The sequence below is a fragment of the Protopterus annectens genome, chromosome 5.part0, assembly GCF_019279795.1.
Source record: "Protopterus annectens isolate FY-2018-M chromosome 5.part0, PAN1.0, whole genome shotgun sequence".
In the NCBI taxonomy this organism is placed as follows: domain Eukaryota; kingdom Metazoa; phylum Chordata; order Ceratodontiformes; family Protopteridae; genus Protopterus; species Protopterus annectens.
In genome coordinates, this window is record NC_056735.1 from 876,160,079 (window position 1) to 876,186,598 (window position 26,520).

The 26,520-nt window shown below is 37.5% G+C and overlaps 1 protein-coding gene across 2 annotated transcripts in view; it reads left to right on the top strand.

Annotated features, from left to right (window-relative positions):
• The window catches only part of XRRA1 (X-ray radiation resistance associated 1), a 1,524,348-nt gene that overhangs the window by 123,460 nt on the left and 1,374,368 nt on the right, over nucleotides 1–26,520 (top strand). For both annotated transcript variants that reach the window (XM_044072671.1, XM_044072672.1), the window contains one exon: nucleotides 9,371–9,466. In XM_044072671.1, coding sequence (XP_043928606.1) covers nucleotides 9,373–9,466 — 94 coding nt within the window. In that variant the 5' untranslated portion in view covers nucleotides 9,371–9,372. The remainder of the gene's footprint in view (nucleotides 1–9,370; nucleotides 9,467–26,520) is intronic.

The window sequence follows — 26,520 nt, forward strand, 5'->3', positions numbered from 1 at the left end:
TTTATTTTACTATATTCACTACTTCTAGTATGGCTGGTTTTGACTTTGATTTCCATTTTCTAGTAATTGCATTTTTGGCAGTCACCAGAATTAAACTTTGCAAGGCCTCGCAGTTCTGATTCTGTATCACAGCTAGAAAAATCATTTTCATAGTTACACCAATTTGATTTCACAGTATTTTTGACAGAGTAGTCTTCACGGAATTTGTTGTGTGTGCCAACTCATTACACTCCCTAAAAAATATTTTCCCAACTCCCTCTTTCTTCTCCATCACAACTTCAACAATTACAATCTACCCATGGAAAAAAAATATCTGTAATCTGATTGAGGTACAAAAATGACAATGCAAACACTTCAGTGCAAAAATCCTAAATTTTCTAAACTTTTGTTTTATATTTGAGAGTCATACATGTAGCCTGCCATTGTTTCTTTCTGAATTGCTTATCCAATCTCCTTTCACAATTCTTTCTAACCTCCTTTGATTGATTCCTATAGTTATCATGCAATATTGTATATGCCCTACTAATTATTCTTTTTTAACAGATTCTACTAAAAGCTCTACCAGTGCTGGTCTTTCACTTAGGATCCCCTTATTTCTTTTTCTTTGCCTATACTCTCGTATCAGTCCTTGATAGTGAAGGCTGTCTCTGGCCTGTAGTCCAAATGTTTTCTTTGCCTCTTCCCATTCTATAACCTTTCTGTCTCTAATTATTTGCTCCCAATATCTTGGCTCATTTTCCAGTTTTCTCCAGTAAATTCCACCCACCTCTTGCCTAGAGGTTGAAAGGAGTGTATGTGTGTGTGTGTGCGGGGGGGGTTGCAGTGGGCTGTGTACAGTATCTTTATTGCAGAGGGTTGAGAAAATTCATTTCTGTGTGGCAGTTATTTGTGTATTTATTCACTCATTTGATCACAGTCAAACATCTGTGGTGTAGAGTCAGCCATAAAAGTGGCTGTAATTGGTCATATCTATTTATTGTGGGGGGGGGTGCGATAGATGCTCTCTCTGATTTTGCAGGTTGTCACTTATTTGCCTTGTATTTTGGTCTGTTCCTCATTAAAAAGTTGGGAGTTTTCTAACAAATCTATGAAGTTTGCAGTCAGTAAGTAATAACGGGCATTTGTTTCTTGGACTTAAGCTTACTTTTCATGAAGTCTGTTATGCAAAGAATGTTATTTTATCAACTTTCTATGTATACAAGTAATATCTTTCCCTGAGTTTGGTCCTTTATCTACCATTATTTTACCATTCTCCATGATTCTTGAGCTAAGAGGTTGAGTGGTATGTGAGAGCTTACAGTTATTTGTGAACTATAATCTGTCAGATTTGAGTTGAGAAGATACTTTCCTGTGTGGCAGTTATTTACTCTAATGGATGAAAGTACTTAACCCTGCATTAAAACATTTTGTAGCATAAAGTGGCGTATTTGGTGTGTTTGCTTTGATTAATGGTCAGGTTTGACACACCTGTCTCCTTTAATTCCTAGGTTCATGGTTCTTTATACATTTATTCATTAATTTAATCAAAAGCAAAGATCTAAGGTATGCAGTTGTAGTCATACAAGTAGCTAGCTGTAACTGATAGTCACATCTTGGTATTTGTGAGGGACTTATATGTTGGGGTTACAATTGGATGCACTGTGTGGTTCTGACTGCAACAAGCTGAACTATATAAGGTCATCATTTATATATTTAGTCATCCATCTGATCCCAATCAGACATGTAAACTGTACATAGTCATACAATGTGCTGTAATTGGTGGCACATTTGTGTGTGTGTGTGTGTGTGTGTGTGTGTGTGTGTGTGTGTGTGTGTGTGTGTGTGTGTGTGTGTGTGTGTGTGTGCATGCATGTGGGCGTGTGTGTATATGTGTGCGTGTGTCTGCATGTGTCTGCTATGGAGGCTAAATAAAATACTGTAACCAGCTGTTATTTTTATTTTGTTGCAGTCTTATATCTGAGATGTAGACAGTCAATGCAGTTGGCATTAATTGCTGCATATAGGGGCCGTCCATAGGTGAAAGTGACTGACACTGCTGTTATTTGCTCAGGTTAAGCAGTCCTTATTCTGGCTTTCATGACTACTGTGCGTTTGTGTGAAGAAGCCAGCTGAAATACTTTACTGCAGCTATTTTAGCACAATCACTAATCCGAGGTGTGCATAGTCAATAATGTGAGTGGAGTTGATCATAGAAGTCACAGAAAATACAAGACAATTGGGTCATGTGGCGATTTATATCACACCAGTATCCAACTTCAAACCTTACCTAATTTTTTCAAGGTGAGATATGCCATTTATGCCAGGGGTAAATTTGTGAATATCTATCCCATAGTCTTACTCCTTTTTAAAAAGAGAGGGTGTGTCACATTGCTTGATCTGGAGCAGAAGTTTATTCAAGAAAAGGAGTGTTTATTGTATGATAAATTTGTCTGTATACCACAATTTGTTTATTTTCTGAAGTAGGTTCAAATCTCTGGTCCTAGTGTTTATTGGACTGTTTGATTTATGACAATATAAGAGGTCTTGAAATGCTGGATCCCTAATGGCACAAACAGATAGGCACATATCACTCCTATGGTGCCTACAGGACATTGAATACTGGGCCAGAGCCTCCAGACACTCACAGTAGCTCAGTTTTTTAGGCCCTTGATCTTTTTTGTTAGGAATCTCTGGTGTCTCTCTAATTGCCTAATATATCTATTAAGCTACATCCCAAAGGGGGCATTGTATTCTATGATTGGCCTGATTAGAGCAGAATATAAAGGGATAAGAACTTTTTTGGCTCTAGAGGAGATACCCTTTGCAATCAGCTGCTCCAGCTAGAAAGATTTTCTAACTAATTTTGTAACATGACGATCAAAGCAGCCGGTGTTATGTACCCACTTTCCAAGGTCTCCCTCAACATCTTCATTTTGGAGAAATGGGTTGAAGAATTGTTTTGTCAAAAACAACATTATTGCATGTCTTAGCATTTAATTTAACAAATTTTCTGTGTACCAGCTACTTGTATAAGTACAATTTGTTGCTTCTGTTTCTCAGTAGGAGATTTGAGGATGACACCCGGTTTACAACAATCCGCAAACTTGGTTAACCATAAATTCTTTTTTTTTTTTTTTTTTTATTTGAAGATCAGAGAAGTATATGCTGAATAGTAAAGGACCTAGTATGGATTCCCAAAGGGACACTATTGTTTACTTTCATGCTCTCTGAGGATGCACCTGCCATCCTCATTGTGTGGTTCTGTCCCTCAGCCAGTTTGCTATCCACCTAACCACATAAGAATTTTTTTGGAGCACACTCGGCTTGCTAGCTGTGTTAGCATGTCATATGGTATCACATGCTTTGGCAAGGTTGAGATATGTTTTATGTACAACATTAACACTGTGTATGGCTTGTACTACTCTCTCAAAGAAGATTACCAGATTCTTTAGACACTATGTACTCTTAACAAAGCAAAACTGCTGGGAGTCAGTTCTTATAAGACTTTTATTATCATAGTGTATCAGGTCTGTTATGATCTCTTTCACGGCCTTGCAGATGAGTCTTGTCTGGCTAATGGATTTTTAATTTCCATAGCCCATGGTGGGACCAACATTGTGATGTGCCTTCACAAATGCTGTGTTCCATATCTTGGGGGGAAAAAAGCCATTAACTAAGCTCCGGTTCAATAGTTGTAGGAGCGGATCCACCAGTGCATGTTTAGTGCTGTTCAGCAGGCAGCCAGGTATGTTATCAGGTGCTATGGATGATGTAATTTTTGTTTTGGAAAGTACTTTTAACAAGTGCTGCTATAGGTGCATAGGCTAGGGCTAACTGCCCTTTTTAAGCCTAGCCAAATATCCTGTTTGATGCTTGAAATTACCTATTACATTATTCTTTAGACTAATCTTACCCATTCATGGGCTGCATTTATATTATCTGTAGTGACAGTAACTAGGATCATACAACATATATTTCGAAAGTCCCCTATCATGGTTAAATCATTTAGGGGGTTGCCTCTGTCCATTAGTAGCAGTACTGGGGGAGCCCTGGGGTAAATTTCTTGTTACCCATCCATAGATACAAGCTGTACTTAAAGTTGAACAGGAATTAGCTTTGTTTTAAATGGATGAAGAATCTGTTCCAGAGCAATGGTATAAGCTGTGAGATATACCTGCCAGTCCAAACTATTCTGTTGATGTTGCAGAACAGGTTTAGATTCCGGGAATAAATGTTTCTGATGCCATTTGACTTTCTGATATGTAGTAGTTCCATCAGTATTGGGTCAGAGGATACCTTGTATGTTAGCCACAGATCACCTGTTAGCAGTTTGTAAGAGACCACATGTAGTAACAGGGCTTTGAGGCTGTTCGTGTAGGGCAAATTGTTTTTGCCTAATATTTTTTTTGTAAGTTATTTCTTCTTGCTAATGGGGGAATTGTATTCAAATGATTGGTCTTATGAGAACTGAGTAAAGTGGGACAATGACAACCTTGGACCTGAAAGCAATCCCTTTGCTATTAAGCTGCATGATGAAAAAATAATTTCCTTGCCTCAGTGGACATATGTTGGTTAAAAGTTAGGTCACTGTCTACATAAACTCCCAGATCCTGTGTATTATCAATGTGTAGTGGTAGTTCCCTGGGCAGTCAATTTCTCAAAGGAGATGATGATGCTTTTTTGGTATTTAGCTTTAGACTATGATTCTGGCACTAGTTATTTATTTGGGTTAAAACTTTCTGCAGGATGGCTAAGTCTTTTGGGGATTCAGTAGCTTAATGGTAATCTGCAAGCATGGTCAGCCAGAGCCCCTTAACATTGGCTTTAACTTCTGAGAAGTAAATACCAAAAGGAGGGTCAGTGTACTTTTACAGCCCTGTTTATATTGTTTGCCATGAATAGGCTGGTTTAAAATTAAATAATATATTTTCCACACCTACTTCTAAGTATATAAAACTGATATGTTTAACATTGTTAAAATATTTCTGATTTTTTTTTTTGTTACTGAGGATCGCTTTTCTGTGACTAATAAAGGCCTGTTGCTTTGGAACACCTGGGTTTCATAATTTTTGGAAATTATTGTGACTGAGCTCATCAATTAAGTTTTAAGACCTGTAGTTTCTCTGTTTTCTATTTTTTCTTAACACTCTTGGTGGTGAGATTGGACCTAGACAGATTCCTGTGCTTGTTCATTTTTTTTTTTAATTTTCCTCTCAATCTAATACCAAAAAGGTACATAGAACTTGGCTATCTTTTCTGGAGGGGTAGGCTATGGAGGCAGGCAGCATTTCCAGATAAGAATGCATCTTCTCAGTTTATTGGGAACTCCTGTTTTGTTAGCTTTGAACATTAAGCCTTACAGCCAATTTATTTTTCCTTGAAAGAAAAAAAAATAAGACTGAATTTCATTCTTTCCTTCCTTGCTCATTTTTCAGGTCATCTTTGGATCAAACAATTTTAAGAAAAAAATTGTAAGATACCCCTCAAAACCAGAAAAATAGCTGAGGTGGAGTGAAGGGGGCAGCCATCCAGGTGTAAGGTGTTAGGGGTGTCATAGTGAATACCTAGAATGCACTTTTCTTTATTACCATTGTTTTGTTTTCCCTCTTCAAGTCAACATACGTTTTCCAGAATGATGTATCACTCCAGGAAGAAGAAAACATTTCTTTTGTTCCTGAACTTAGTGTTGAGAGACTCCAGATTGAGGAATAGCATCAGATGCCAGATGAGCCATCCATGTCTCTGTTCAGAACATCTAGAATCCTATGACTTCTGGCAGCACAGAGTCCTCAGAACCCAGTTTAATTCAGTTACTTCCTCCACATTTATTACAGATGAGTCTTGGCCAGTTAGAGTGTGTAAAAAGGATGGAGGAGACAGATAAAAAGTAAGTGTGAAAAAAGAAGGAAATAATCTGTCTGGATGGTGTGGTGCCAGAATGGGGGGAGAACAGGGGATGAGCACTGTAGAGGTGTCTGGGGATCAGTGTGCAACAAGTGGGCCCAATGGATTCCTTTGTCTGGTAGTCCATTTCACCTAAGGTTGGCATTGCTGATTGCAACAGACATCTGAGATGTATGTAGTCCATAAAGTGGGCATAGTGAATGTTCACTGAAGTAGTCTGTGGATGAAAGCGACTGACCCTATCTATTGTTTGTGCACTGATAATGGTTATTCACCTGCTGCAATAGAGCCCCACCCCATTCCAATTAACCTCTTTCCTTCAGTTGCTTATAAAGCTCTCCTTGCATTCAGGTCACTAGCCACCACTGCTTCTTACAGGGAATGATGACACTGTTGCTCAACTATGTTATGGTGATCAACCCATCAGCATTACTTGAAATTTGGGTATTGTGCTGCTTTATTTTTAGTGTACTGTTTGCTGCAACCCTGTAACTTCCCCTCCATACTCTACAATGTACAATTCTATTAACTTGTTTGTGAATTGCAGTCTAGGCTGTGGATCACTAATTGCATGCCAGTTGTGTACTTGGACTCCTCCAAGAATGCAGTTGTACATATTTCTACTTCACAGCAAACAAAGGGGTCAACGATTAATATCTTGATGTCAATGTTGTCAAAGCTTCCTCTGTAAATCGATTAAGTTGTATTATATGCTTTGAAATGTTCTCCAGTTGAACAATTCTTTCATGGTAAATGGGTTTTACTGTGCACCTCTCCTATGCAATTGTGTATAATGTTTATGAATAGAACACTGAAACCTTATCTGTATATCACATCTCTAGGGGAAAAACATACAAAAGAAGGCTAACAACCATCAGTGTACATTTACTTTTATAGGAAAGGAGAAAATGATGTGATATGACTGAAATGTATGCGTGTATATAAACCATTAACAGGGTCTTTGACTAAATTTTACCCATATATCAGTAAAATAATAAGCTGTAGAATTAAACAGCTAGGGAGGTGTTTAAAGAAAGTAACAAGATAATGTATGAGTGGCATATTCTTGGTGAAAATGGATGTGACAAATGCAGGCAAGACCCTAGTCCTGGGTGGAATCCATCCTTCAGGAATGGTGCCTAATTACTAAGAAAAGATAATTGACTTCAACAATTGGTTAAATAATTGGTGTCATTTCAAGGTGATCTTGTATGTGTCATCATAGTTGTGGGATGCTCAAACAGTCCAACTTGTTTCACAAAGGATGGCCTGCACCTCTCATTCAAAGGCTTCTGCAAACTGGATAAGGCCTTTGCAGCCCCCTTGGTGCATTTCTAAGTACATCGTTGCTAATGAACATTCCAATGTAACAAACATATCAAAACCAGGGCTGGAACATATTAAGGTGGCTCTTCACAATGAAATAAGTCTCAACAACAGATTATCACATCTAGAGAATCTCCTGCATTTGGAATACATCAGTGTATGTGTAGTTGCTAAGACTTTGTTTAAATGTAAAGAGTGCACTCTCATTGTATCTATGTTTTGTGCCTACCATGCCTTCAGACCTGATGGCAACTTTGGTGGCATCTCCATATTTGTCAAGGACCATATCACCTCCAGGGAGAGTCATAGAACTCAAGTTCACCCTAAACAGGACAAACTATCACCTTACATCCTGTTACAGGACACTCTGTGTGTCCTATGATGATATCACAGGAGTCTTAAATATACTCAATGAACTGCAGCACCTGTATCTGCAATGTAAGGTAAGCCCAAATGTTCTTTGACTTACAGAAATACCACACATAGTTAACCAATCCAGTAGAGGAAATAATATTCCTGATCTGGTTGTTACAAATATAACTTCTTCATTTACTATTCCCCATATCCTTCTCTAGTTATGTTGGACAATAATCTTGTTATGTTTGCCTTCAAAATCCAAAAAGCCATTGCTGCAAATGTCTTTGAATTCAAGGATTTCAAGTTTCCCTCTGATACCAAACCCTTAAGGAAGAATTTGAGATTGTAAATTGTTGGTGTTCTGAAAAAGGACTGAAATGAACAGAAGTGCAATATCATTACATTTGTAAACAACCCCTCCCTACAAAATGAAAATGTACTTGGGGACCTTGGAACATGGATCGATAATTCTCTCTTTTGATCAGTAGTGAGAAAAACCTTCTACTTAGAGCATCTAATTGCAAAGTAAATATTATCCAGAGCTAAACAAGTCATTGTTACCTTATATTCAGCATTGCTTAGATAAATCCTGGGTATATCACACCCTGTGGGATGTACTACATTAGAAATATCAAACAACTAGAAAGACCAACGAGGGTCCTAATGAAGAAGATCATTGGCTTAAAGACCCTGATCTACCAAGAGAGGCTTCATAGGTTCATAGATTACTACTAGGCTAACTGCCCTTGCGAGCCATTTTAAGCCTAGCCAATTATCCCTTGTAAGACTCAAACCCTGCACCTTGTGTTTATAACCATTAGGCCACCCTCCTAACCCCCTGGTTGGGAGCATTGTCCATTTATTGAGTATTTTACAGACTTTTCAGGGGAGATCTCTGCCTTCCTTTCCACTCCATTAGAGACCAAATTGTCCTGGATCTTTTGTATCTCTGCAAGTCTTATAGTTCTATAAATACTAGAACCAGGTACCTCTGTCTTCACCAGCAAATAAATAAAAAGTGATGGAGAGAGAGAGACTCTAGAACATACTGCTCCTCCATGTTAAGTACTGTGACACACTACCATCTTTTATATGAAACCTGAATGACTGGATGGGTATCCATAGATTTACACTGTGATTGATTGACGTAGCCCTCCTGTAGAAACCAGGCACAGCCTGCAGATGTGTATGGGCAAGGCATAAGGCCTTAAGACTCATTTGCCTTGAAATTCATATGAATCTGACTAAAAATCTAAACAGCTAGCATTATACACAATGAGATTATTTAATGGGGCCATGAATGAATTCGATTCACATGGATTTTTGAAGGGAATAGCTAAAAATCTCATTGCTGGGATGAGAGGTATAAGGCTTTATGGCTAATTTGACGTGTCAGTGTGCCTAATTCACTACCCAGAAGGTATGTATCTTTCTAAAACATAAGATCAGTGGCATTGCTAACTGTTACGTATAATGTCAAACTGTGCTGTAATAAAGGTAGGAGTATGATATGATGGCAGTCATGATAATGTTGATGATATTATGAATGCTTACTCTATTAATAGATTCAGGCAAACAGTGAGAGAAAAAGTGCTAGCAAGAAAAAATAAAGATACTGTAACTATTACATGTAAAAATCAGACTGAGTAGAACAGACAAACTGCATGTTTGACATTATATGCTTTGAGTGCTTAGCACTTGTACAATTCTTTTTACATTTACATTATTTTGTTTATGAAATATGCATTTTAGCAAAGGTATATATTCATTACTATTTTTATTTCTTAATTCTTTTCCCCTGCAGAAATGGCTACTACTGGTATTTACAAGCTAGATGATGGAACAAGTTTACTTGCAAACTGTTTTCCTGTCAGAAGTTATTTTCGACCAAGTAAGGAAGGTGAGGCCAAGTTTTTTTTTTTTTTTTTTTGGGGGTGGGGGGCTCCAGTGTTGATTTAGTATTTTTTATTTAATGCATCTAGAATAATCAAAAAATAATTGTTATTAAAATTTGTGTAAAGTATGTTCAGGTGCCAATGAAGCTTTCATCTATATATCTATTTACATCAGTAGATAAATGATCCCTGGGATTCATTAATGCCTTCACCGTGTACATTGTTCTGAGTGAACAGACAGTGCAAGCATATCTCACACCTTCTTCCTCATAATTTTTGTTTTCATACTGATTTTCTTGCAGATTTAAATATTGAAGGGGAGTCATAAATGTTACAAGGAGTAAACTACATGTGCACTTAGTATAATCTTTCTGATTGACTAGAAAGCACAAAATATGTGGTAGGGATATTCTTGAATACCAATCGTTTTCACTTCTTGTACACTTAGTGTAGGTGTTAATGAATCTGGCCCCATATGTACTTCTTGGAGGGTCACTGTAACAGTAAATCATCACATGTAGGTTTACCTTCCTTCTGTTTCCCATTGGTCTTGTTGGATTTCCATGCTATCCATTTCTTCTGCAAGTACTCCTGTTGCATTCATGCCTGTGACGGTTCTGTTGCTGGTACTGTGAGACTCTTACACAAATCCTGCTCTTGCATCAGTTCTTCTTAGAGTCTGAGTCCTGCTGGCCTTCACAGTCATGTCAGAGATTTTCTACTGCAGTGTTTGATCTTACATAAATACATTAACTATGTTTTTGATGACAAACTCAAAGGAAATGAAACCAATTGTTATCTATATTTCTGTTGAAGTAAGGATAGGTATTCTTCCCTTAAACTGTGTGCCTTGGGTGGAGAAACTGTGTCTAAATATTATCACAAATGCATTTTTTGTTTAGGATCTATTGAGCATAACCTCAAGTCTTTTATTTGTCAAAAGTAGTAATAAGGCAACTAGACTGTAACTTTTGAAAATTTTCATCTTATTTGACTGAGGAGCAATTGAGAGTTTTATAGAAGCAATATAGAAAGGAGTTTAAGTACAAAAAGCTGCACACCACAGAGACCGAAAGAGAACAAGAAACAGTGAGAAAAGGGAGTAAAAGAGGAAGAAAATCTGGTAACTTACCAAGTTATTGTTCCTCGATGTCTGCTTGTATTCTTCATCCTCAAGTTTCAGCAAATCAGTCCATTAAAACCTTTCTGTAGGGCATTTTACTTTTAAGACCACCAAGAAGACAAATCTACCTACCCTACGATTTCTACTTCATGTTTTGAAAGCTAATTTTATCTGCTTTTGAACTTGTAGATTCAGTACATTTTAAATACGTTTCCTGATACGACTCTTCCTAGTCACTTTAACTTTAGGAAACAGGATGTCAGTGATGCAAGCTCTCATGTGTAAGCCACCTTATGTTGTCTTTGATAATGAATAGGTGCTATTGTACCTAATCCCTCTTTCATGCCCATGCTGTATCTCGCAAGCACCTTGTTCCACTTCTAATCTTCTAGCAAAACTAATACAAATTAAGAACATTTTGTATACATCAGATGTCCACTGACTGATACTGAAACTATAAGAGGAAAACATGCTCCTTTAGGAAAACAGGTTAGTCTTTAGTCTTTGTTTTTCTCCAAGAAAGTGAAAGAAGAGAAGGCTTGCCTGTAATTAAATAATCTTTGCCAAAGTGTTTTTCGCAGTGTGTTCCATATTGATATAATAAGCACAGTAAACCTAACAAGATGTTAGAGCACACTGCACTACAGCAACAGCTACCTCAGCAGCATATTCTAGATCAGGAATCAGCACAAGGTAGCCCGGAAAATATTATATGGACTACCTTCCACACCTTCAACAATACTACATGTTGAAAACCGTTTCTGGAGGTAGGTATTTAGCATGACCATGCTACAGATTATCATGTAATTACTCACCTCACAGAGGCAAAAGTACTGTTAGGTATTTTACCCTATTGTTATGCTTTATTTTTACAATTACCCTTCCAAAACTAGATAGCATAGTTAAGCAAGATACTCCTAAAACAACAGATCTTTGAACATTTAAGTTTACCTGCCTCTTTCCTACTCTTTGGGAATAGTATACATCATTACTACACACTTTGGGAGCTAATCATAATCATTAATTTGCAGTGGAGCAGGGCTGGCATGTGGTATATCTGTGTACCAAAGTCGGTCAAGACCATATAACTTTTCCCATTGTGTTAACATTTTGCATGCAAAGGGTGCATATGTAAACACCTCCCCTACAATCATACTTTAGTCTTGAAGCTGCACCATCCAAGTGCTGACTGGTCCTAATGGGATAACCTATGCGACAGTAGCTGCATATAATGCAGTAGTGATGCACTTCTCATTGCAGTGATTCTATCCCCTGCTAAGATGCTGCTCTGCAGACAGTGATTAGAAACATAGTACATTTCTTCTGAATTGTTTTCCACCTCCCTAATACACTTCCTTAAAACAATTATCCCTTTCTCAATCCAGGGTGACAGCATCCATGTCTACCACCCACCTATAGCAAATATAAGCCTCCTCACCTGTGCCTAGCCATGCTACTCTCTAAACTTTAAGGTCTGGGGACATTCATCCAAGTCCTGGCAGTTTCCCTTGTCCCAAATCTTACACCTACAACTAAGGTCCTTCTAAGTATACTGTAATGCCTCATTCCTCAAAGAACTCCTGCTTAAAACTCTTTCACCTAAGTATTCAAACTGTTTGCAACAATATAACTGAACTTCATTCTTATATGTCCCAACATGCTGCAAACATTCTTGCCCTCAACTGAAACTTGGCTAAAACCAAGCATTAAAGATGGTTAAATTACTTCACAAGTTTATAACGCACTTTAGATGAATCTCACAATTAAAACAGGGAGAGGGATGGCTATCATCTAGACATCCTAAACATTCAGTAGCCCTATGAAATTCTCAGATTTAACAATTCTGAAATACTGATTGCTGCACTTCATCTAAACCAAACAAAATCTATTTATCCAGTAGACATATGTGTATAACCCTCCCCAAAATAATCCTACCACACCGGAAGACATCCTGTCCTGGGTATCAGCAAACATCAAACTAGAACATGTCATACTGGGGGATGTCAACATTTAATGGGCAGCTATTAACCGTTTATTTAGCACTGAACCTGTACAACTTTACACAGCATATTGAAACCACAACCCACTTTAACTCATTAACCCCGAGTACCGTCACATGGCGCCTCTGGAGTTACAGCCAAGCGCTCACTGAGGCACTAGGAATTGTATAGTGTTACACCCGAGTGTCTTCCACAAGTGCAAATATCTTTATACTTGTATTTTAGCTCCACTGTTAAAAAATAAGTTGAAAATTACCTAAACTTTGTCAGTTACCTTCTCAACTTATTTTTCAGCGTGGAGTTGCCATATGGTTATATTTGATATTTTTGAGAAAATCTTCTATACAAAGAGGGCAGGTTGTTTGAGTGAGGAGTGACAGTGAGTGATCCCGTAGCAGCAGTTATTTTTACAGTTCGTGTTTGTTTAAGGCTATAAAACGTTTTTTTTTTTTAAATCACTTATCTAAAAACAACTCAAACTGAAAGCAATTTCAAAAACATACATTAAAGAAACATCAGCATGAAACGCTTCTAGAAATATTCCTTACTTAGTAATCGCTAGTTCCCCGTGCATTATATCAAACCTTCGTCATATTTCTTCCTTCTTTGCTGTGTGACCAGTAGGATTGAAATATGAAATCACATGGTCCAAAATTTAAAGTTACAGCATGTGTTCATGGAACACTCAAATAGAAAGCCAATGCTATAAGCATGACAAATAAATCCTTATTCATTTTCACTAAGTGTAATCATACTATAAAGCCCGATTGCCAATAGTATTCGGTGTGTGGTACTGCTGGTAGAGCATGCTGTGAGATCTGGTGTACCTGATGTATTCTGGGCAGGGAAAGTGTGGCTCTGATTTGTTCTTAGGTAAGTTAAGTTGCAAGCTATAATTTCATGTGTGAAGTAGGGGCAGATGTCTGCAGTCCGATCGTAGTGCACACTTGCCCAGGATTGAATGGTTATATGGGGAGCTCTTTGTCAGTGACAGGAGTATTTGATGTTGGGGCACGGTACTGTTATAGCTTGGATGGGGAGGAACGTAGGCCTGGCGAGTTGTTTGATTGCAGGAGTCCCACTTTACTTGTCATATTTTTAACACTTGAACAGTAGTTTTTCTCCCTTTAGTAATGTGCAAAATTTTGGCAAATTATTATTTGCTTTATATTGTACAGCAGAATGTGACTGAACCTGTCTTCTGTGAAAGGGTGGTTAACTGTTTAGGAGACTGTAAGTATTTGCAAGGCATCTTCCGTATTTTTAGAAGAGTGTGTGTTTTGATATTACATGTATTAAAGGTTGTCAATTTAAGGGGGTCGGAAACTGTTCCCCCAGCTGTCTTTGCATTCAAGTTTAGGTTACAGCAGTGCATTTGCATTTCTTATTTATATTTATTTCAAAGTGACACATTTTTATAAGAGTGATTGCAATTTCACCTACCCCCACTAGGAACTGACTTGAACAGACCAGATGCTGTTTGTACATAGAGATATCTTCTTTGCTGTCAGTATTAGGCATGTTGTAAATAGTAATGCACAACTTGAACTCACCAGATTTTTAAAAGGAGAAGACTTGCCTTTTACTTATACAAGAGTGATTTGTAGTCTGGATTACTATTGAAGAGCCCAGCTATGGTGTTTATTTTAGGGGATTGGACTATTGAAATGTAGTGGCAAGCTCCATCAGGATGTTGTACTTGTTAGGCTTGAAACAACCAAAATGCCTATTCATTGGACTGATATTTTTTTAGAATGTGAAGTGGTAAAACTGGTGACTTAACATCATGTTGTATGCATGAGATGACTGCCCCAGATCTGCAGAGTTTATAAGTGTAAACAGTTGATTTAATCCTTAGCAACTTGCGAGTTGCGATCAAAGAGTCTGTACTTAGTTTGTGAAAGCCCAGTGTCAAAAATAGTCTGCCCCACCCCACAAGTATGTTATTTTTGAAGCATGTTATACTTACACAGGTAGTCTTAAATACTGAGTAATGCTAATTGTTTTGATAGGAGGTGGTGGTGGTAATACTGTTTTATTTTATCTGAGGTGGTATGTCAATCTACGTGGGCCTCTTTTTTTGAGATTAAATGGAACTTATTTTCAGGTTTGTGTCTTAAAGAGTGCACTTTTTATAGCAGGGAATTTGCCAAGAGTGCTGAGCAGTCTTTAGTTACTAGTTGATTTCCTCCTCCTTTTTTAGTGTGTTTTTTGGTAACTGGGGGCTTACATGCTTTGGGATAACAAGTAACGTTTATGTGTAGAAGACAGTGGTGTTCGTTAGTACAAGAGTGTGAAAGCATGGTGGCTGATTAGTGGTTGTATGAAGCTCATGTTGTATAGTTCTGAAACCTGGGATAATGTATGACGGCAGTGAATGATGGCCAATTTGTAAGTGACTTGAGGCTGAGGAAGCTGTTTTTCAAAATTAGAAGTACCCGGGTAGTCCAAATATAGTTTGCATTGTATTAGGGAGTACTCCAAGATGCCTAAACTGAGTAAACTGGGTTCTTTGGGAATAAATAAATGATTAGAAAAGCTAGTGCTGATTAAGGTTTGGTTACGTTTTGTGCAGAAAGAAGGTTATTTCAAGCCATCACCTTACACAACATGAGGGGGATGCATTCCCACAGTATTGTCCATACTAATGTGAGAGTTATCATTTAACACTTTCCAAGCTGACTGGTTTGATACCAGTAGTAAAGCATGAATGTCTGTCATCTCTATTCAAGCACAACCTTGATAAGTGGATGGGAAACCACAAATTTGTCCCAGGGGTTTCACCTGTGCCCCTCATTGACAGGGGCGACAGATGCTGACTGAGGTTTCTTTTTGGGGTTAAATTCTTGGCTAGGCTTGTGAGGGCCCCAGGGCCATTAGCTTAGTAACCTCTTATGATCCTAAAGTGATCTTTTTAAAATAAATATCTATAGCTATAAGAATGGTAGTAATCCATTACTGGTTCTGTTTTAACGTTATGTCATTCTCAGTGCTGCATAATTGTATCTATACTATAGGTCAACACTGTCGTGATCCACACCATAGATCAACAATAGCTTGCTTCATCATTCATAAAATACTATTAAACTGTTTGCCGTTTTAATAATTAACCTTTCAACCATACCAGTCATAAGAAGTATCCGATGACACAAATTTACCATGCGATTTGTCTATACTGAGATCCATGTAATAAATGCAGGCAAGTATTCAAACATGCCCATCGTATCTCTACTGCCTAACTCACCTCTCCAGTATTAGATGCTACGACACCCAAAACATTAAAGCCAGAAATGTGAGGACCTCCACCTTGAAACTCTGTTTTTTAAGATGAGGCATCACAGTAATACCGTAAAGTGCCAGTGCAATGACAGTCTGCCTATGTTAATGATCCAAGTGAGTCAACGCACAGTTATTAATTGCTAAGGTATAACTTCATAACGCACTGGTATGTCTGTCTCAGTCTGTTTGTGATAAGGTGCAAATTTTGGCAGTATTCTTGAAAGAAAGAAGTTGAGAGGCATGTGTTTATTTGGGCTGTTCTGGAATTAGACACACTATTTTTGTGTTATGCTGCTGATTGTTTCTCAAGATTTATAACCAAAGCTTGGCATAACATTTGTTGGATTTGAGTTTTAGTTCGGTGTGGGATGTAATTGTACTACTTAAACTGTGTTTTAAACCAGATGTTTTGAAGCTCCTGGCTACCACAAATGCTTTGCAATTTTATGCTTCTTCAGGGTGACAGTTTTGGAAGATAAAAGAAGATATGGCTCTTGAAGACGAGGTTTTTTTTTTTTTTATATACATTGTGTTTTATTGAGACAGCCCTGTTTGGAATGCTCAACTGAATATGATGTTATGATGATCACACTATGGAAAATGTCAATGATGTAAAGGGGATGTTAGCCGTACCTGTAGGATGTGTTTCATTTGGTATAGTAAGCAGTTCCTAGTAGTGCTATTAGTGTTAGAGACAAGAATGTTTTCTTACACACAAACGCACATTCTGCAGTTGTGTTTTATATATTAGGACCTTAAGTTGTAATAATGGAGGACCTTCCACAGATGCAGGCAAATACAGACCCATAAGTCTGACCAGCCTCATATGGAAAGACTTATTATGGAACTTATCAATCAAGTCACAGGGATCCTCCAAACACTGAATCTGTCACAGTTTGGATTCATCAAGGGCAGGCCATTCTTACTCAGCCTAGTGGATTTTTGGAAACATCATCAAAAAAAGGATGTGGGCAAGGTGGTACAAACCACATACCTCGGCCTGGCCAAAGCTTTTGACATCATTCTGACATCAGACTGCTGTGTATTACCCCACCCAGAGATTCTCACTTACCTAGCATATAGCTGTTGAACCTTACAATTCCAAAGGGTCAACTCACTGATAGTTTCTCTTGGGACTCTCACTCCTCTCAGCTCTTCCCGCTCTGTTCGCCTGTTGGGCTCACTCCGCTCCCCTACCCTGCCCCCAATATCCACACGCCCCCAGTGGTCACAACTTTATACTACTAATAGTCACACCCCTAATTCTACAACCTATCACCTTCCCTCAATTGCCTTATCCACTCCCACTCTCTTACCACACCCCACTACATACATCCATCTCTTCTAATAATCCCTGACAAATCATGCAAGGCATACTACCACTACCACTACTACTACTAACTCTCACTACTCTAGCCTACACCACATCCATACATGCTATCATACCATTAAATACTACCTTCCACATAACACATACCTACACACACATACATACACATACAAACATTACAATCTGCCCCACACTATTTAATAGTAGCTCATTATATTATATAAACAAATCACACACCACATTATCTCCCCATAGAATAACAACACCTACACATCATACAGACCTAGCTCATGTCATCAAACTCAAATTATTCCTTAAAAGATGGCTACTAATCTCTGGAGACATACACCCAAACCCAGGTCCAAGCTATGAAATTCTCTTCCACAAACAGGAAACAGACCTAATTATTATTAACCTAAACTCAAGAAGTATATCCAACAAACTACAAGACTTACATGCATTCATAGCCCACTGCTCACCAGATATACTAACCATAACTGAAACCTGGCTAAAACCCACCACCCAAGATGAAGAAATTCTCCCCCCCCCGGCTATAACATTCTAAGGCTAGATAGAAATACCAAAAAGGGTGGTGGAGTTGCAATCTTATTTAAAATCACACTTAACCTTCAACCCCTTAAAACCCCACTTCCCATTTTTGGCAACTCCGAAACATTAGGCTCCATTATCTCCCTCAAAAACAAAAAGAGAATCAACATCCTCTGCAGTTATGTTCCTCCAGGAAATAACTCACCTGTAATAGAGGAGATACAACAATGGGCCGCAATCAACCTACCCCAAGAAACCATCCTGCTATCAACATCCTCTGTAGTTATATTCCTCCAGGAAATAACTCACCTATAATAGAGGATATGTTACAGTGGGCTACAATCAACCTGCCCCAAGAAACCATCCTGCTATCAACATCCTCTGCAGTTATGTTCCACCAGGAAATAACTCACCTATAACAGAGGATATGTTGCAGTGGGTTACAATCAACCTGCCCCACGAAACCATCCTGCTATCAACATCTTCTGCAGTTATGTTCCTCCAGGAAATAACTCACCTATAATAGAGGATATGTTGCAAGGGGCTACAATCAACCTGCCCCACGAAACCATCCTGCTATCAACATCCTCTGCAGTTATGTTCCTCCAGGAAATAACTCACCTATAACAGAGGATATGTTGCAATGGGCCGCAATCAACCTACCCCAAGAAACCATCCTGCTATCAACATCCTCTGCAGTTATGTTCCTCCAGGAAATAACTCACCTATAACAGAGGATATGTTACAGTGGGCTACAATCAACCTGCCCCAAGAAACCATCCTGCTAGGAGACCTAAACCTAGCCTTTCTACCTTGCAATGCCAACAATCCTGCAAACCATATCAACTTATTTGGATTCTCGCAATTAATCCAAGAACCCACCAGAGTTGACAAAAGATCCAATAAACTCTCCATTCTTGATTGGACTTTAGTTAGCCTCCCCAAAGAAAATTATCATGTGGGCTGCCTACCTGATATACTGAGTGACCACTACCCCACTTTCCTCCTTCGTAGACAAGTAAACATACCCAAACCTATACTATATAAAGAGACCAGAAATGAGCACAAGGTAAATCCACAAATCCTTAACAGTATGCTACAACAAAGTAACTGGCACCCACTACAAACCCTACCATTAGACCAGACAGTTGAATATTTCAATAATACTTTTATGAAAGTGCTAAACATACTAGCTCCCATCAAGAAACATAGAACTAAGGTTAACTATGCACCTTGGCTAAATAGGACAACAAAAGTTCTACTAAAAGCCAGAGATAATGCATGGAAGCACTGGAAAAAAAATAACACCAACCAAGAAAAACAAATATATCAACAACTTAGAAACCAGGCCAAAAAACAAATAAAAATGGACAAACAAAACTACTTCCTAGGGATCCAAAACAAACATTCCAAAAACCCCAAAAAGTTCTGGCAGGCTTTAAATACCCTTCTAAAACCTGGCCAAACTACAACCCCAGCTCCCAACACCAACAATGATAATGATAGCATAGCTTCCCAGTTTAACCATCACTTCACAGACTCTATTCTATCCTTATCTACCCAGCTATCCAACAATAAACCTATACTCACCCCAACTATAGATCACAATAATATACCCCGTTTTACCCTCTCACCCATACCTACCTCCACAGTAAAAAAATTACTCTCAAAACTAAAACCCACCACTCTCGCAGCAGATGGCCTACCCACTACTTTTCTAAAATTAGCTGCACAGTCCCTAGCCTACCCCATCTCACTTCTTATAAACCGCTCCATACAGGAAGCCTAAATCCCCCAGCTATGGAAAGTGTCATATATAATACCCCTAAGGAGGTAACTCCTATGAACTATCAAACTACCACCCCATTGCTATCCTATCCCCCCTTTCCAAGCTCCTGGAGAGATGCATTCACACCCAGGTGATGCACTTCTTAACCTCACATAATCTCCTCTCCCTCACACAGCATGGATTCCCCCCAAACCATAGTACAACTAGTGCTCTTCTCTCCTTTACTAACCAGGTTAACCAACTTAGAAACAACAACAACTTTGTATCAGCCATTTTCTTAGAGCTATCTAAGACATTTGACATGGTCTCACATAACCTACTTATAGACACTCTAACCGCCATCTCCTTTGCCCCCTCTGCTACTTCCTGGTTCAAAAACTATCTCTCTGATAGAAAACAGTCAGTAAAATGGCAAGGCATACTATCACCACTACTACCAACTACTGTAGGCGTTCCACAAGGGTCAATACTAGGTCCTTTACTATTTACCATTTTCACCAACAAACTACATACCTCCACCCTGCATGCATCACTTATACAGTACGCAGATGACTGAACCCTAATCTGCTCAGCCCCAACCATAACCACTCTTCAGAAACTTTCCCAAGAATCCTTCTACTCTGTAGAAAAATGGATTACTGATATCCACCTTATTCTAAACCCCAAAAAGACCAAACTACTTCTGTTCACCCCCAACAAATACAAAACCACACCTCTTCCTTTCACCATCACCTCCAACAATGGCACATTAATCTCTCCCTCCCCACATACCAAACTACTCGGTGTTGAAATAGATCAGGATTTTAACTTCAATGTCCACATCTCTCAAACCATTAAAAAGGTTCATAAAAAATTAGGAACTTTATACAAACACAAACAGTTCCTATCAGACCAAGCACGAATCACCCTAGCCCAAACCCACCTCTTGTCTACCCTACTATATGCATCACCAATCCTAATTCACATCAGGAAAACAGACCTTGAAAAACTAGAATCATGCTACAATAAGATTGCAAAATTTGCCAATGACTCCACTTTTAGAAGTCATCACTGTCTTGCCTTAAAACACCTACAATGGTTAGAGCTCCCTCAGCTAATTAGGTACCACCAGCTAGTGCTCACCTTCAACATACTAAAGCATCCCAACAAAACGCCAGCCCTAAACCAACTACTAAACCAGTACTCAGCAAACCATCCTCTACGCTAATCAAACAAGACCCTGCTCTGCATATCTAAAGCCAACAACACTGCAGGGAAAGCCCTCTTCTCTCATACCATCGCTAAGGAATGGAATAAGCTCCCCCAAAATATATCCTCAGCAACATCTATCTCCCTGTTCAAAAAATTACTCAAGCCACACCTCCTGCAGTCATGGCTCTGTCCTTGCATTACATAAATGCTTTCCTAATCCCCTTCATTTCTTCTTTCTCCTTTCTATCACTGCTCACTATGCCTAATACTCAGTACTTCAAAAACTCCTAGAACAGAACTACTTTCAGCTACTTTTTCCTACTATATTGCCTTCTGTGATGTCACTTTGATTGCATCAGGCAATGAGTATATCTATTGTTTTCTTTTCCCTCGCAAACAACCAACATCCAAGGTCCTCTCTTGACAAATGTAAACCACCTGGAAAGATCTTTGTATGAAATATTTCTTGATTGTACATATAACACTGTATGAAACTATTTTTCTTTTCCTTCCCAAATACCAATATCCAGGGTCCTCTTTGTGTAATGTAAACCTGCCTGGAAAGATCTATTGTATGTAATTTTTTTTTTTTTTGAATTTTTCTGATTGTTTATATAACACTGTATAAAACTGTTGTTGTGGAGCTTTTCTCCCCGGGCCTCCGCTGTAAATGGACCTAGTTCCAGTCGGACTTTCCCGGTAAACAAATGTAAAATAAAAAAAATAAAATTCTCCACTCAGACATAAATAAATAAACTGGAACTAGTCTATGTCACCTGCTGGATTGCCAACTGGCACATACATAGGAATCAAGAAATCAAAAAGGACAAGTTACCTCCACAAAGAGACCAGTCACCAGTGTTGTCCCCCAGGGTTCTGTGCTGTGACTTGTCCTGTTTGGCATCCACTTTTCTGAAGTAAAAGCCAGTAGAAAAGGGCTCTGCCTAAGTTTCCACATGACTGCAAGCTAGGAGCATTCACTGAATCTCCAAATGACTTGGCCATTTTGCAAGAAGGTTTCTCCCAAATAAATTGCGCAAAAATCATGGACTGAAAAAATGCCAAAAAAAAAGGATTATCGTATCCTTTGGGAAGTCATCCACCCCAGGGAAATACCACATTGATAATATGCCGCTAAGAGTTGACCCAGTTTTTCAGGGTTTGGAACTTATGCGGACAGTGCTCTAATTTTGACCCAACATGTGCCATTGTTGTAAGAAAATCCTTTTATATTGTACAGCTTATAAAGAAAGGCATTGTCAGGGCCATAGCTGGCAATAGGCTACTAATCTGAAAGTGTCATCTGGATAAGTTACCTATGATATGCCAAAAATGTTTGGGTGAGAGCAATGGGCTTAGTGAGATATGTTATTATTGATTTTACACCAGCTGTGGCATTGCTCAACCAGATATTTTAGACAATATTTTTTGCCTTTCTCACTTACGTGTCTGATTCTAATCTGATTCTAATCAGAGGGATGGTTTAGTGAGATAAAGGTTATTACTTTTGCACTAATTCTTACATGGATCAACCAGATAATTTAGATATTTGTGACTTTGTGTGTCTGATTTTAATAATTTAATGGCTCAGTGAGATAAATGTTATTACTTGTAGACTAACTCTGACATGGAGCAACCATATATTTTGGACAATATTTCTTCCTTTGTCAGTCTTGTGTAAAATTTAGGTGAGAGGAAGGGCTCAGTAGTATATAAGTAATGTACAACTTTTACCGACTTACTCTGGTATTTTTCTGACAGATGGTAATGACTCTGTCTTACATTACACCTGCACCAGGAATGTAATGAATGTTTGCTCAAAAGGTTATGTGCAGCAATTATAATCTTTGTATGAGCATGCAGAACCTTACAGTAATGCAATGCAAGTCATTATCACATTATTAATTTATATGTACAGTTACAGTACAACACTGAGTCATTATCACTTGTCAGGTAAAACCATCAGCAGCTGCCACTGTTCACATTACTAAAAGTCATTATCACACAACACAGGTACGCGACACTGCAGATGCCCTCAAGTGCTACTGATAATTGTCATATTTTGTTGTATAAGTCTGATGAGGAACTTGTCAACATGCTGAGTAAAACCTCATTTTAAGATGGTAAAATAACTATATGTATGCTATACCCATGTACAGATATCACAGTTTATGACTTAGGTTATGAAAGTTAAAATATGTTTTCATAGTTTGGTAACTAACTTTGCTAAGGAGCAAGTTATTGTGGTAAGTAATGCCTCATTTTGAAGACAGTATCAGTATGGACAACATGGTAAAACAACTATGTCTGTATGCTTTACACGCCCAGATATGTCAGTTTGTTTAGGACTCGTTCTGGAAATTATATTTTTATCATATTTTGGTAAATAACTTTGCTAGGGCACATGTAAATGTGCCAAGTGATACCTCATTTTGAAGACAGTGTTAGTCCTTACAACATGATAAAATAACTGTGTCTGTATGCTGTACACATGTACAGATATCAGAGATTTTAGGATTGAAGTTATGAAAATTATGATTTTTTTCTCATATTTTGGTAAATAACTTTGTAAGGGAGCATGTCAATCTGCTAAGTAATACCTCAGTTTGAAGACAGTATTAATAGTTACAACATGGTAAAAGAACTGTCTGTATGCTCTACACATGTACAGATATCAAAGTTTGTTTAGCACCTAGGTTATGGAAGTTATGATTTTCTTTATATTTTGGTAAATAACTTTGCAAGGGAGCATGTCAATGCCCCAAGTAATATCTCATTTTGAAGACAGTATTACTCCTTACAACATGGTAAAAGAACAGTGTCTGTATGCTGTACACATGTACATATATCACAGTTTGTTTAGTCTTGTAGGATATACAAGGTAAAGGTCCAACAAACTAAAACAAAAAAGTCAGCGACCAGGAAAACGAGCCAAAGTGCAATAAATTTAAATAATTTTAACTTTAATACTGTATAAATATAACATAAATCAATAAACCATCAAGTGCTTTAATTTCCGCATTCAGAGACTTTATCAAGATAAAAAACAGTCCATGAACAATCAATATAAATAGCACCCCCCCCAAAGTTAAACCAATCAAAAAATAGAACTCATAAATTATTGATGAAGTATGAGGACACATACAACTAAAATCTTTCACAATTAAATTATTTTAAAACAGCAAGTAAAATGAATCAAAAAACATACTGAATTAATGTAGCACCCATTCATGTCCTGAAGTAATATAGCATCCATATATATAAATTATGCTCATAAAAAAATTTTAAGAAAACTTTTTTTAAAACACATATAAAAATGTGCATACATAAATACCTAAAAAAACGAAATTCATCAAATACAAACACTGTCATCTAGGCGTATAAATATATATACGTATATATATATATATATATATATCTATACATATTTATTTATATATATATATATATATATATATATATATACATATTTATTTATATATATATATATATATATATATATATATATATATATATATATATATATATATATATATATATATATATACATATTTATTTATATATATATATATATATATATATATATATATATATATATATATACACACACACCTCTATAAACGTATTAATAAATACTACCACGGATTAACCTAAATAAATCCAATACACATATAAAATACATATATAAAATACATTTAAATACCCATATTTCATTTTCTATCTAGTGCCTTTAATTTTAAAAAGCAAGTAATTGAAAAATATTAATTTAGACCTGGCCACTGAGTTGCATTAGTCCTAAATTGCCATAGGGTCTTATGTCTTTCAAGGTATTGTGCCCATGGATCACCACGGATCAACTTGCAAGGGTTCAATCACAGTAAATTTAAAAGTATGACCTGGTAATTCATTACAGTGTCTTGCCAGGGAATTTGTGTCCTTCTTTAGTCTAATGTCCCTCAGATGTTCATGAATACGTTTTTTCAACCTTCTCTCTGTCTTTCCGATATAAAAACAGGGACATTTACTACAGAAGGCACAATAAACAACTTTATCTGTGCAACAGGAACAGATTTTATTAAGAGTGGCCCTTACCCCATTTATTTTAAAGGACAATCCTTCCATTATATAGTCACAGTAATTACAAAGGCCACACTTTTTCATAGAGCCCTTTGCGTGTCCGTTGCCACAACTATCAAAGATGTTTTTAAGGCATTGCCCTTTGCTATAAACTATAATGTTTTTTTTCCCCAACACATTGTCTAATCTCACTACAGGATGACAAAATGGTACAGTTTTTTAAAAAGAATATCTATCTGTTTACTTGCCAAATTATAAGTTGCAATAAAAGCTGAACAAAAACTAGATTTATTCGAAACAATGTTATTCTGTGCCTCAAAAATTGTGTTAGATACAATACTTACTTCATTATGTGGGGCATCGAACTCGCTGAACCCACTCATGTGTTCCGATACCCTACAATCATAAGATAGAATAGCCTTAAAAAAGCCTCTTTCACTTTCATTAACAACTTCCAACATTAATTCATTGACCAATTCAACTGGATAGTCCCTTTTCAGAAACATTTCCTTTAATAATTCACATTCATTAAGAAAAAACATTAAAACAAGAGTCTGTCCGGCAGCCATTACGAGCTGCCCCTTCACTACCACTCTCTTTTGCTTATATGGATGAGAGCTATCAAAGTGTAAAAGACTGTTGGAATATATTTTCTTCTGAAAAATCTCTGATATAAATTTTTTTGAGGGGATATCCTTTATAAGCCTAACATCTAGGTAAAAAAAATCATCCAGTCCCACTGTGTGGGTAAATTTTAAAAAGGATGTTGAATCATTAATATAAGCCAAAAACTCACAAATTATATTTTCGGGTCCATCCCCATTATAATACAGTCCACAACTTTTTTATAGCATCAGCTCTTTCACAGATGCCTTCAGACAAATAACACACATCAGCAAAAACATCTCACCTTTGATAAAGCAAAATAAATATTTAACACAATTTTCCATTGATATTCTAAAAGTACAAATTTCCCTAAGAAAATAAATGCATCGAAAGCAGTCCGGCACCTTGGTTAACTCAAAGCACAAAACATCTAATGAGGAAAAGAGGTAGAGCCTGGCAGCAGTGGTATGAGAACCAGACACCTTAGGGCTTTCAGTACTAAAGAAGTCTGAAATCAAGAAAAACCTTAGTTTAAAAAGATTGAAAATACTTCTATTCTCTCTTATAAGTTGACCAAACACAAACCCAAAGATTTTCTGGGCATCAGTTAACTATCTCCTAAACCCCGGCAAATCATCTCAGCCCAACCCTGTGCCCAATGAGTCTGACTAAAACATAGCCTTCTCTTTTAGCTATCACTTCATCAACTTAACTGCTTTCCTCCTTCAAAACAACCACAGTATTACCAATACTCCATTTCACTCCATTTCTAAGGACACTTCTGCTTTCTTATGACAACCTGTCAACCACAACATCAAAAAAATCCTTTTTAAGCTTAACAGACTACTTTAGTAGCTGACAATCTTTCAGCTGAATTTTTTGAACTATCCTCAGATGCCCTAGCCATTCCATTCTCCATACTCATCAACAGGTCCATAATCCCAAGTTTTCAGAATCTGAAAACAAACGTGCATATTACCTCTACATAATGGTGGCATATCTAACAATCTTAGTGTCTTTAGGCCAGTTGGCATACTTCCTCCACTATCAAAATTACTAGTAGGATGTTTTCATTTATGACTACTACAGTACCTCTTGGACCAAAACCTAACCTT